Genomic DNA, 13616 nt, shown 5'->3' on the forward strand with positions numbered 1-13616 from the left:
ATAATTAATTTTTTTTCATCAAATATTCGTTTAAAAAACTTTTTTTTTATTTTTTTTTTACTCTCTACCTTAAGCGTCATCTTTATAGTTGATGACATCTAAATATATAAATTTTTTGTAAAAAATGGTCCCCATAAATTTTTATAACTTTATATGTGCATTTTCGGGGACATGCGAAAAATGTGTACTTTCGGGGACAAACAAAAAAGTGTGCATTTTCGGGGACAAACTAAAAAAATTAAAAATTAAGTGGAAATAATTTTTTTTTTTTGCGCAATATGATTGAGAATTTAAAGTTTATTATTTCTTGGAAAGTACTTTGAAACTATTAGAAAATTTTTTCATTTTGAAGCTATTACTATTACATTACCTATTAGTTATTTACGATATATTATAGTTTAAAATGTTGTCTAAAAATAGTGAATCTCAACTATTCGTTGTAGCGCAGTGGAAAGAGCGCCAGTTTTCAACTCTTTTCGAGAGATTTATGACCGGATATGATTTTTTACGTATCCGGATATATTAAATATTGTAGAAGAAAAGGAGGGTGAGTGTTTCTAGAGGTACCCAATAGGTAGAAATTGGTGCCGTGACTGATATTTTTAAATATAACTTATGTTTGAGTTTACCTTGTTAACTTATCCAAAGCTAAATTGGTTTAAAATTTTTGAATACACGAAATTCGCGATGGGCGCTTTAAAAAACATTTTTATTTAAAACAATTTTATTTAAGATTTTAATAAACTTTTAATTTGCAAATATTAGGGGCCATCAATATAGGACCTCATGCAAAAAGGGGAGTGGGTTGAGATAAAACAGTCAAAAAAGGACCAGGGAGGGGTAGGGTTATCAGAAAAAGATGTCACTATAGAATTTTGCTTAATATTTATTTTATTTTAATAACATGTTCGAAGGTAGCTAAAAATAGCATTTTAAATTCGCTTATAAAGTTTTATAACAACGCTTATCCGATACTTACTTTTAAATGACAATCGGCGATTGTCATTTAGGAGTAAGTGTAAGTGAGTATGCCAATTGCTATTTATTATATTAAACAAAAGTATTGGGGGAAACATTTTTGTGATATCAATTTAAAAGGGGAAGGGGTATGAGAAGAAAAGACAACCAGTGAAAAGCAGGGTCTGTTTACTCAAGAGGCATAAAAAAGCCGACCTTAACAGACGGAAAAATGGGGAACATGCATCTTGAATAGAAATAAAAATTACAATAGTTTAAAATAGAAAAAAAAACTCAGTATTCATGAAAAAAAAAATATATATCTATTTTCTAACTACAGATTCATAGCTTTAATGCGCTCTTTTGCCGAATTCTCAGATTTTATCTTAGCGCTCCTCTTCTTTAGTCGCTCGTTTGTCAACTTTGTTCGCACCCTGCCGTAATTAAATGGTATTTCGCATTCGGATCTAAATTTTTCTATATATCTTCGATCTAAAAGTAAAATAGAATTACGTAATATCATTTAGTTATAGATAATAGAAATATTATTACAAATTAATGGAATAAACTTTAAAAGGGTTATTTTACGTCAAGCGGCTACGCCAGGGTTTGACAACCTATTTTAAATAGAATCATTTTTCCTTATATATTTTATAAAAATCTTTCAAAGAGTCTAAAGGACGGTAGTATTATTATGTTTTATGATTATTATGCTTTTATGATTAAGTCTTAAATTAAGTATCTAATTAAGGTATATATAAATTATGTCAGTGTACTTCTGATGAACCTACTGATGGAGAAACAAGCGGTTAAAGATAAATAAGAATTAGATGTGTTTTTACTAATTAATTAGGATATATACAATTTTGATAAAGGATGCATGCGACTCGTTTTTTGAAATATGTGCTATAACGTCACAAGTTGCCGAATCCTGGGTGAAGTGATCCCCTTGTATTATATCAGATTTTGATAAAATTTTCAAAACGTGGATAAGCATGTTCCATGAGAAACATTGATTATTTAAGATTACACTAATTTTGATATCGAACAAAAATAAACATTTGTGTGATTTTTTAATTTGGCAATGAAACGTTGCATAACTTTTGAAAAAGTATTTAGCGAGGGCGCAGATTACGGAATAATTATTATATGCTAAATACTATTTATACATATTTTTCTAGTATACCCTTAAGGATAATATTCTTTATTAAAATGAACATTAAATTAGTTGAACCAAAGTATCAGAGTTTTTAAAACTCTTTTTATAGTACTATAAGGATAATAAGCAATTAAGATTTAAGTTACCAGGCCATTCACGTTCTTTGTCATTCAAAAAAGAAGCGAACCATTCCAGAAGATCATTGGTTTGCTTCTTGCTCCACTGTGTGTAAAAACGATTATTATCTATAGTGAATAAAAATGTTCACTTTAAATAGATTTTCACTCAAACATAATAACTAAAAAGTTTTTAATTTAAGTAAAAACGTTAAAAAAAAAGTAAAAAGTTCATTTCAGATTTCGAGTTTTAAATAATATTATAAAACTATTTAAATTAAGGACAATTATTTTGATTTTATATTAAAAAAATTATATAATTTATTCTTATAAATAATTTAGTCTATAATTGTACCAAAATCATTAAGCGCTGTTGTAGATAGTTCTTCCTCTTCCTTTTCATAATCACTGTTTTCATCTGGAAAAAAACTCTTGTATTTTCAATATTTCAGGAAATTATTTTTCATCAAATGCTTTGATGATAAATCGTGATAACACTTTTATTTATTTACATATCTTAAAAATAGTGATTAAAAACCTCTGAAAACATTTTTACCTAAGTTAAAAAAAAACAATTTATAAAATCGCACACATCAGCCTAATAACGACCATTCGGCCAGCGCTTTTTTGTGCACTTGCATTAATATTAAATTTTAAACAATGATAATTTCTCACCACTAGACAATTTTAAACGTGTTTTGTATTTTTTTGCAGAAGAAAACTGAATATTTTCTTCATCCTCTATCTCATCTTTTTCCAATATTTTTCTCTTTTGAGAGTTTATCACTGGAAAATCAAATTAAATTTAAATCACATGAGAATGTAACAACCAAATGAAAGAATTTAAATTATTTCAACTTTTTTTAATATAACTGAAATCCCTAAGGTTGAAGGGGCCACTAAAAAAGTTACTTTTTTCAAATATATATAACTATATATATTTTTATATAACTTTTAAATTTATTAGTTAATGCAGATTTGAATAAAACAGTAAGTGTACCTCGTTCCGAATATATTGAAGGTCCAGTTTCACCTGAATATATTGAATATAATATTGAATATAATATTGAATATAATATTGAATATAATATTGAATATAATATTGAATATAATATTGAACATAATATTAAATATAATATTGAATATAATATGAATATATTGAAGGTCCAGTTTCACCTGAAAATATTGAAGGTCCAGTTTCACCTGAAAATATTGAAGGTCCAGTTTCACTTGAAAATATTGAAGGTCCAGTTTTACCTGAATATATTGAAGGTCCAGATTCACCTGAAAATATATACACAAAGAACAAGGTTTAAAAATTATTGTATGATTAAAAGCAAATAAATAAAAAGCAAAGAAAGATTTATAGAATGAAAACCTTCCCATCCCATGTATACTAAATTCGATATATCTATTTAAAAATCAATTTATTTACTGAGCTTAGAAGAATAGAAGAAATAAAATTAAAAAATATTGAATACATGTTGAATGTTTCATTATTACCAAACAGAAAAAGCATTATTAAGAGTTGCTGTTAAAACTACAGCTGACAATTTTCTTGGTAGGTTTAGAAGCTGTCTTTTAAACCTGCCAAGAAAAATGAAATTAGGAATTTCATAATTTTGTTTTTTCCTAATATCATTTTTTTAAATCAAATTTAATTATAAAGGACAACTTGATACAGAACTCAAAAAACAAAGAAATTAATGTTTTTTTCCAATTTTTTTAACTCATCGTCCTTTCTTTCTCAGCTGACTTTACATTTATATAGTACAGACTTGCTTCTCTGATGCACAGAGAAACAAGTTGAGTGCAGCAGATAAGTATTTCCCGATATATTTACTAAAGTTTAACTTTTTACAGTTGTAAAAAGTTTTATTAAATATGTGTAAAATTAATTTGTAAGTTTTATCAATACTCAGATATAATAAAAGCAATACAAAAAGTAAGACTAACTAATCATAAATCAAACAAATCATTACCTGCATCAATGGCTAATAGATGCTTTCCAACTTTTGTAATTTCTTCCAAAGCTAGAGGGGCTTGGTAGAAATTAATATTCATTTGTTCGGAATGCCCTATGTGAGAATAAAACAACTCCCTGTCACGTTTAGGAACGTCCAAAGAAGCAAATAAAGTACTAATTCGATGGCGATTATTTGTAGCTATAATGTCATTGGGATTTTTTAGAGGGAGACCATTACATAGTTCATGGACAACATGCCAACCAGAAATGTGAGCATCAGAATCCTGAGCACTAGCAAAGAGAAATTTATTTTCAGATGATACTCCTGCTAGTTCTCGCAACTCATTACTAGCAATTTTAATAATGGCACCAACAGTATCTTGTGGTATCAGGACAGGGACAAGATGGTTATTTCCCTTACCTGTCATATAAGCTATTTTCATTGTTTTAACAAGAATATTTTCAAGTTTGCCAAGCTTAAAAACTCTTTGACTGTCAATCCATTCATTGTTATAGGCTTGATTCCAATCCGTTAATAGCATGCGCGCGGGCTCACCACCACGCCTGCCACATAACAAAGTCAATCTGGCGCAAGCACAATTTCTGAGTTTTACATAACTATGCAAATCATGAAATTCATAATCATCACATAACAGTTTCATAGTTTCCAAGATATATTTCCGCAGTATGAGTAAATCTTCCTCTAAAGGCAGTTTTGCAGGTTTTCGCAAGTTGACTTGGCTTCTAATGTTCAGCTTATAAGTTGCATCGCCAAATAGATATTCTTGCCAACATTTTAAAGTATAAACAAATTTCTGGACATCTTCAGCTTCAGCATCCATGCCTTTGCTATAAAAAATGAACTGCATTACAGTAGCACTCTTTTTTAACAAATAGTACAAATTCAGTTTTAATCCTGCTTTAATATCTGAATTATCTTTTTTAGTATAAATTTCAATAACATTGGCTAGCATATCAAAGTTCACTCGATTAAACATATCTAATGAGTTATTATGTTTTTCTGTAACTCCCACTTGTTTTAGGAACAAAACGTAACAATGTGCTAAACGACGCATTTCATTGCGTATACTTCGATACACTTCTACGGATTTGTCTTGCTTTTTGTTTAACTTCCAAAAAAATTTTGAACCAATTTTTAGAATGGTTTGATCTGTTCTACATACCTTACCAATTTTATCATTTCGAAACTTTGCTATAATATGAGTTTTGAATAAATTATTGTACTGTGATGATTCAGGTAATTCTGAAACAGTCAATGGAACTTGCAAAACGTGATCATTAGCTCTTAACTGACATATTTTTTTGTGCCTCGAGAATGTTCTTTTCACGATTACAATTTTACAAAAACTACATTTCGTTAAGTCCTTTGGTTTTTTTAAGGCTCTTTCTGAGACATATTTAGGAAAATCTAAAATTGCTTGGTCTTTGTTGTATTTTACTATTCCCTCTCGTCTAAGTTGAGCAAAAGCCTTGACTTGTGATTCTTTTGGAAGTAAGAGAGCCTCTTGTACACCAATCTCATCTTTATGTTTTCGCTTCATGTGCCGTGTCAATTTAAATAAAGATTTTTTACAGTAGACACAATAGCGTTGAGGTCTATGACTTTTCTTTTTCTGGGTCTAATGATAAATTTTATTTAAATCGTTTTTTTAAATCAAGAAGATTCACAATCCATTCATAATATATTTAAATTAATAATTTATTAAATTAAGCAATAGTTTAAATTTTCGCCTTACCATGAAACTCAAAAACCATAACTTAATTATACACAACTATTTTAAACTGTGGTGCTTAAACAGCATTTTTACTACTCCACATAAAATAAATAATTTTTTAACGCTTTTTTATATTTTTAACTTGAGCTAACTTAATTAAATTTAATTACAAATTTGTATGAGATTGTTATGAGAAAGATCTTAATTGTGTAGAAAAAATGTCTTGTCATGACCTCTAAGAAAAAAAGAATGATGGGGATTAGGTATAACATGAAGACTAAAAGGTAATTTAAATCAGAAAAGTTTTAGTATATGGAAGTTACAGGAATTTTTTTTGATTGGCATAGAAACATTTTTTAACCAAATAAGCCGTTTATGCATGTGTTTTTTAATAATTTAGAACAAAGTTTTTTCCACTTTTTATCTCAAATTAAATTTGCACTTTAACTTTAAATTTTGCATTTTAAGTTTGCTCTCTGTTTTCTGTAACTCCCAAATTAAATAGTGGTTGTTTGCAACCTTGTTGGCAGTAAATAAGTTAAAATAATAATAATATTTGAATAAACACCTATTAAAGGTTGGAGATAAAGGAAAATATGAACATTATTCAAACAAATCATCAGCTTAGAAGATATTAGGTGATGACTCAAATGGATACCTGTAAAAAAAAAGTCATTATTTTTGCAACAAATGATAATTATTCCACCATGCTGTGAACAATAATATTTTACATTACAAACCTATGATGGTATTTTTTATATGTAAAAAATAAATTTTCTTTAATTTTTAAAAAATCAAATAGATAATTGCAATAATAACAAACACAGTTTAAAAAAATAAAATATTTCATTATAATTCTTTAAAATATACCTTTGTATCAGATAGCACTCCGAACAAATCTCTCTTCAAAGAATCAACGCAACTTGAGGTAACCCATTGTCTAAATAATAAAAATTTCAATTCCTGAAATTTCCAACACAATGCAACCTTATGAAATAAAACTTATAAAACTATTTTGTTATGTGTATAACATTACTTACTCAACATGGGGTTCTCCCTCATCAACCAATTGCATTAAATCAAACTAAGAACGCAGAATTCAGTAATGCATTGCAAAACAATAAAAAATGACATTTCAATTGGAAAAACAAATTACTATCATTAATATTTTTTTTTTTACATACACGAATCCACACTACTATGGAACAGAACAGAGAACTTTTATTGTAACACCATCTTAAGGAAAATAACCATCTAAAGCTTATAAGCAACCTCAACAAGCAACCCCTCTATTTTTCATAGCAAAAGCAACTCTACCAATTTAAAAAAAGTTTTTTCTAAATTGGTAATGGTTTAAATTTTTTTTCTTAATTCTTTTTTTTGCTTGCAAGTTTTAAAAAATTAAATGTTGTTAGAAAATTTATTGTGTATAACTTTCTTAAAATTCAATGATATCACTGATGGTATATTTCATATCTAGAAAATTTTCTACCTCTACATCACATTTTGTTTCCTGGCTTTGAATTGGTTTGTTCACTGGAATAAGAAACTTATCCAATATAGCATCCTATAAACAAAAAGAAAAGAAAAAATTTTTTTGCATCACTTTAATTTATAAATTAAATAGAATTAAAAATTTCATGAACTTACAGTTTCCAAATCTGAATCAGATTCAGAAATAAATAAATCATTCATCATAACACCAGAATCTTTGATCACAGAAACCTAGAGTTTTATATGTATAAAAAATATATATTAATAACATTAAAAATTTTCTGCTTCTGTCTTAAAAATCTGATAAATAAAACTTTTCTTCAAATTATTATACCTGATCCGGAATTGCCGAAACAACATGAAAATCGATATTCTAATAGAAAAAAATATATAATAAATATATAACTTTAAAAAAATAATTTAGTCATAAAACTTATTTTATATTACAAAAGTAAAACAAAACAATCAAATTATTTTTATCAAAGACTCCAAATCCAAAAAAACAAATATGATAAGTATATTCTGACCAATTTTTATAATTAAATTACATTATTATTCTATATTAATTATATTATTATATTACATATTATTATATAAAAAATCGTAATAATTTTAAACACTCTTATTACAAATACTGATTAACATAAATATAAAAACAATTACAATAAATATTATTTATCAAATTAAAACATAATATATTAAATGCACACAAACAAAAAATGATACAGCTTATGATGAATAGAAAAAAGATTACATGCTGGGTTCCATATATCAGGTAAACTTTTTTTCTCCTAAAGTATACCAACCTATACTTTATGTATACTATACTCAAAGGAACCAAAATTTTATAAAAATTTGATAAATAATAATGTTTTTTGATAAATAAAATTTTGTTAAAGTATATTGTTTTTTTATATATAAAACTTAAGTTATTGATTTTCATTAAAAACTATTGTTATTTCTGAAACCTCTATAAAATTTTAGTTCTTTTGAGAACCAGGTTAATATTCTTTAAGGAAAAAAAATTTCATTGATACATGGGACCTAATATGCAAGTGTAATAGTTTCATTTTCTTTTTTAAAAAGGAAAACTTGACTTTTTAATTAGTTTCAAACCAAAGTTCATTTAATTTTCTAATGGCCAAATGAAAGTACCAAATCAAACTATAAACCATCTATAAACCTATAAAACTTTAAAGGTTGTTATGCAGCAAAAAAAAACTCCTTTAAAATCAAATACATTAAACAGAAATTATTTTAAAAAATCTAAAGAAACTGCAAAATAAAATACTAAAGTTACTATACTATAGTAACTATAGCTATAGTATAGCATAGCTTTAGATTCTTTATATATATAAATATATATATATATATATATATATATATATATATATATATATAAATATTTCATTAAAAAAAAATACATTTGCATCAGATAATACTCCACAAAAATTGCTACACAAATTGCCATTCAACAAACCATAGCAACTTGAAGCCAGCCATTGTCTAAATGCAAAAAATTAAATTTTGACTTACAATGCATATTACCCCTGAAATCCATAAATGAAGCTTCATCAGTACAATTGATAAAATTTAATACTAATTTATATATGTATTACTTACTCAGTTTGGGAATGATATGGACTTAAAACATTATTTTTCTTTTCAACAAACTGCAATGACTAAAATATAAGCAAAGATATAAAAATAAAATACTTTTTTTCAGGTTTAACAGGAAGTTAACGCCTCCTATCTAATTTCGCAAAACTTGCCTAGAGTTGCGTTTGAATTAGGGGTCTCTTGTTTCTGAGGCAAGCACAATAACCACTGTGCTATATTACCATAACTCAAAATAGTTATAAGTTATGAGTTAATGAAAATGTGATTGAGTATGATAAAATGTGATAAAATCATGTCTGCTAAATACTTTGGAACTGCTTTGGAATTACTTAGGTTAAAAAATTTATAATTATTTATATAAGTAATTAAATAATTTCTTACTTACCTTTTTCATACAAACTTCAGGGAAAACCGGAGATGAACAAGTAACATCAATATGCTCATCAATTGATATCTATGAACCATAATAATTCAGTATGCTACGTATTAAGCGTTACTTAAAACAAAATATTTCTAAAACTTTAATTTTTAAATATTATAAAACATTTATAAATTTTAATCCTACTTTATTCATAAAAAACTGAAGAAAAGTCTAAAAAAATAATTATTTACATTCTTATTATTTTCTGTGGAAATTTCCTTTGACAATTTGTTTGAAACATTGATTACTTTATTGCTACTTGCCTCAACAGCACAATCCCAATCCTTGTCAAGTGACTAAAGAATTTTTTTGTTATTTAAATTTTCTAGTGCTTTATAAATAATTATAAATACAAACGATTTTAATTTCTCTGGTATCACAAAGTATATATTACATTTATTTAAATAGATATATGTAATATACGTATTTAAATAGAAAATATAATTAGCCTAAAAAATATAGAAATTACAAATATACTACTTACAGACTGACTTGCTTTTTTCAAATCATCTATTTTAAAGCTTTCTCTTGTTGACTTTAACTAATAGAATTATATTTTTTAATAAAAAACTAACTTTTAATTAGTAATTTTTGAAAAAGTAATAGGACTTCATATATCTTAATTTAATTTTCACAGGCAAAAAAGATATAGTATAAAACACTTTTAAAATATACAAACCTTTCTCCACCATAAATTTACTGAATTATAGTTGTACCGCAACTCAGTGCCCTTTTCTATGTCTTTAAGTGCATACAAACATAAATGAGGCATGTTGCCAAAAACCTTTATATGCATTGCACAATTTCCTGCTTTTGAGTCATTAACAAAAACTCCCAAATTCGTGTCTTCGGTTCCATCAATGCTATTTTAAAAATATCTAATAATTAAAAACTAAGTGATACTTTGTTTGCAGAAAAAAAAATCATATGCTATATTTATTTTTATATACTATTTATTATAGATTTATATTATTTTTCACATATATTTATTACAGATTATCAACTTTCAAATATGTTGGCTCCACGTGGGGACTTAAGGGACTATAGTCCCTTAAGTCCCCACATATAGCTTCGGTAGGGCCCTTAAAAAAAAGGGGCCCTTTAAAAAAAAAGAAAAATTATTTCAGGCATTATTGCCTTATTTTTTCTTATTCAAAGGAGCCCAAAATTTGCAATATTTTTTCTAATTCAAAGGAGCTCATAATGCCATAAGCCGGCGCTGACTTTCAACACTGACTTTCAGATTGTGTCAATAAAAAAACACTAAAAGAAAGTTATTTAACTTACCAATATTTTTTACCTTGAAAAGTAAAAAAGTATTGGTAACAACCATTTCCACGATTTTTATGATTTTCTTCCAGTAACTTCCCTTCTTGAGCTGTCATTTTTTTACCACGATATTCCAATAGAAACTCACCTTTCTTTCTTGGCAAAAGTGTGAAAACTCCAAATCCTGTTTACATTAATATCCAAAAGCTTTCAATAATAAAATTTAACATTTTAACTTTTCTTATATTCTAATTTAATCTTTTCTTAAAATTATGAATTATTGAATGAAGTTGTAGCTTGGTAAATAATTTACAAAAATATTACTTATGTATAGGAATTATTTATATATGTTAAATAATTAGTTGAGAAAAATCAAATGGAAATTTAATTTATTGGAAATTTAATTCAGGATTAAATAGAAATTTAACTTACCGATATCTTTGTTAATATAATGTTTTTGGAAACCAGGTGGATCTGTCTTCCCTACATAATTTATAGAAACATCTTCAACTTTTTTGCCGCGTTTAGGGTATTTATGCAGTGTCGTTTCGACTGCTACTTCAAGATTTACTTGTTCTTTCAAAATAACCTGATAATTTTATATATTTATAGTAATAGTAGTGATTTACTATATGAAATGCTAGCACTTTAAATGAGATTGAGAAAAATATTAAAGAAAAACTTTGTTCACCTTTTTTGTTAAATGAAGAGATGGTTTATTAGTTAAACTTTCGAATCGTTCTTTAAGCTGAAGTTTTTTGTTAAATATAAATAGTCATTTTTTAAAATAATTTTCGAAATATACACTATAATTACTATATAATTAAAAAAATATAGATATTATTTTTTCAATTAAACAACATTTTTTCAAATCTTGTACAGGTAAGACAACTTTTTATGATATTGCTTTCTTATTTAAAAACAAAAATTAATTTCACCATCTCTGATGTTGGTCGTTTCGTAAAATCAGAATCCCAACATTCAATTATAGCTAAAGAAACATGTTCACATTCTTTTGATGTGTATAATTTTTCCAGTTTTTTTATGTTTGGTCTTTTTCCATGAAGGAGACCATTTAATAGCATTGTATCATTTAGCAATGGAAGAACTTCATCCCAAGCAGAAGCATCAGATAGTATTTCAAAAGCAGAAACTCCAAAAGAGTAAATATCACTTTCCTTAGATGGTTTTAGAACAATACACTGACAAAGTTCAGGTGCAGTATAACTTAACGTCATTCCTCTAAAATGAGAATACGTTGTACAACTAGATGTGAATGTTTGTTTCAACCTCAAAAGCTCATCGAAGTCAGCTATTTTAATTACTAAATCTTTTTCAGATTTTCCTTTAACTAGCATATTGCAGGGTTTTAGATCGCAATGAATAATGTTTTCTTGGTGAAGGTATGCTAGTCCATTCAAAACTTGAGAAATGTAATTTAATCGATCATTTAACTCAAAAATATTATCACTATTTAACACAGCAATAAGCTGCGACAAGTTATTTACGTCATCTCCATCTAACTTGACACAACAATACTCAAATCCAATAATTGAAGGCCTTAAACAATAGCCCTTAAATCGAACAACATTGCCATGCTTGAGCTTTTTGAGGTTTATGCACATTTGTATCATTTTTTTTTTGGTAAACTTGCCTTGAAAACTTTTAAAGCGACAGGTTTTTCACGTATAGAGTGCAAATAGATATTGGCAAAAGAACCTTCGTCAATTTTATTTGAAAAATTGAGAGGTAAATTTGGAAATTCGTAATGCTTTACCAGATCTTCCATTTTCTTTCCTCCTTTTTTTTTGGAGCTTAAATCGGAAAAGTTTAAGCGAAGAAACAAAAAACACAATATTTAGTGGATTTGCGAGAACATTTACTATAAGTGCATTCTCTTAGACACTTTTCTTAAAGGAAAACGACATGAATTTACGGGGACATTTCCTATAAGATCATTTTCGCGGACACTAAGGTGCCATAAACACACTATACGATATATGGTGAATTAACGGGGACATTTCCTTTATAAGCATATTTCATAGGTGCTAAAAACACACTATACGAAATATGGTGAATTTACGGGGACATTTTCTATAATAGTATTTTTGGGTCAACTTTTCTTATGTGCTATAGATAAATTTTAAGAACCCAATATACGAAAAACGCAGATTTTACGGGGACATTTCCTATAAGAGTATTTTGGGGACAAGTTTCTTATAAGATAAAAACACACTATGCGAAAAATTCTGAATTTACGTGTACATTTCCTGTAAGAGCATTTACGAGGACTTGTTTTCTAACTTATTTTGAACACAGATTTAAAAAGCCGTCGATTCAAGCAACTTTTTTGTAACTTATTGCAGGTGGCTAGTATTAAAAGTAAATATAAAAACAAATTTTTCAAAGATTTCTTAGCGGTGATTACCAAAGCTAAAAAGTCAAATGCCGGTTGTTTTTCAAAATTATGCAAATTAACTTTTTAATTTCGATTTTTTAAGAAAATGTTTTGCCTTTTAGGTCCCAATCCAACTCAAAAGTTGCTAAACATAAATAAGGACATCTAGCGCACAATTATGGATTGCAAAAATACTTCGGTCACACAACACAAAAATGCTTATGAATTTAAAAGTTCACTGTACTGTATTATTATTATGTTGAATTGTTTTTCCCAATTATATAAATTATGATTCCGTTATATAATTTATTTGTAAAAAAAAATTCTGTTTTAAGAAAACAATATTTAAACCATTCATTATGTACGAACGCAGTAAAACCACTGATTTAGGACTCCCTCTCCTCCCTTGGATGCACCTGTTGCTTTCAACAACCCCCTCCTCTGCGTACGTACTCATTATATATTACAAAATCAAGCCCC

General features: G+C 27.1%; 1 protein-coding gene across 1 annotated transcript; it reads right to left on the bottom strand.

Annotated features, from left to right (window-relative positions):
* Nucleotides 1-1257: 1257 nt before the first annotated feature.
* On the bottom strand, nt 1258-13121 carry LOC136088934 (uncharacterized). Its single transcript, XM_065814170.1, has 21 exons — nt 11677-13121; nt 11430-11486; nt 11171-11327; nt 10757-10922; nt 10149-10332; nt 9954-10010; nt 9661-9765; nt 9434-9502; nt 9052-9110; nt 8853-8934; nt 7763-7801; nt 7585-7659; nt 7427-7501; nt 6975-7018; nt 6805-6874; nt 4215-5838; nt 3233-3516; nt 2908-3018; nt 2588-2650; nt 2263-2361; nt 1258-1449 (listed from the first exon to the last, which is right to left on the bottom strand). The coding sequence occupies exons 1-17, from the start codon at nt 12370-12372 to the stop codon at nt 3359-3361; spliced, it is 3717 nt and encodes a 1238-aa protein (XP_065670242.1). The 5' UTR covers nt 12373-13121; the 3' UTR covers nt 1258-1449; nt 2263-2361; nt 2588-2650; nt 2908-3018; nt 3233-3358.
* Nucleotides 13122-13616: the final 495 nt, after the last annotated feature.

This window comes from Hydra vulgaris, chromosome 12 (assembly GCF_038396675.1).
Source record: "Hydra vulgaris chromosome 12, alternate assembly HydraT2T_AEP".
Lineage (NCBI taxonomy): Eukaryota > Metazoa > Cnidaria > Hydrozoa > Anthoathecata > Hydridae > Hydra > Hydra vulgaris.

Excerpts from the sequence above, each read along its gene's own strand:
- LOC136088934 (XM_065814170.1), bottom strand. The coding sequence starts at position 12,372 with ATGATACAAATGTGCATAAACCTCAAAAAGCTCAAGCATGGCAATGTT. Across the intron at positions 11,328-11,429 it reads CTCTTCATTTAACAAAAAAG|GTTATTTTGAAAGAACAAGT; the intron begins GTGAACAAAGTT and ends TAAAATTATCAG. Across the intron at positions 7,502-7,584 it reads CTGATTCAGATTTGGAAACT|GATGCTATATTGGATAAGTT; the intron begins GTAAGTTCATGA and ends TTTTGTTTATAG.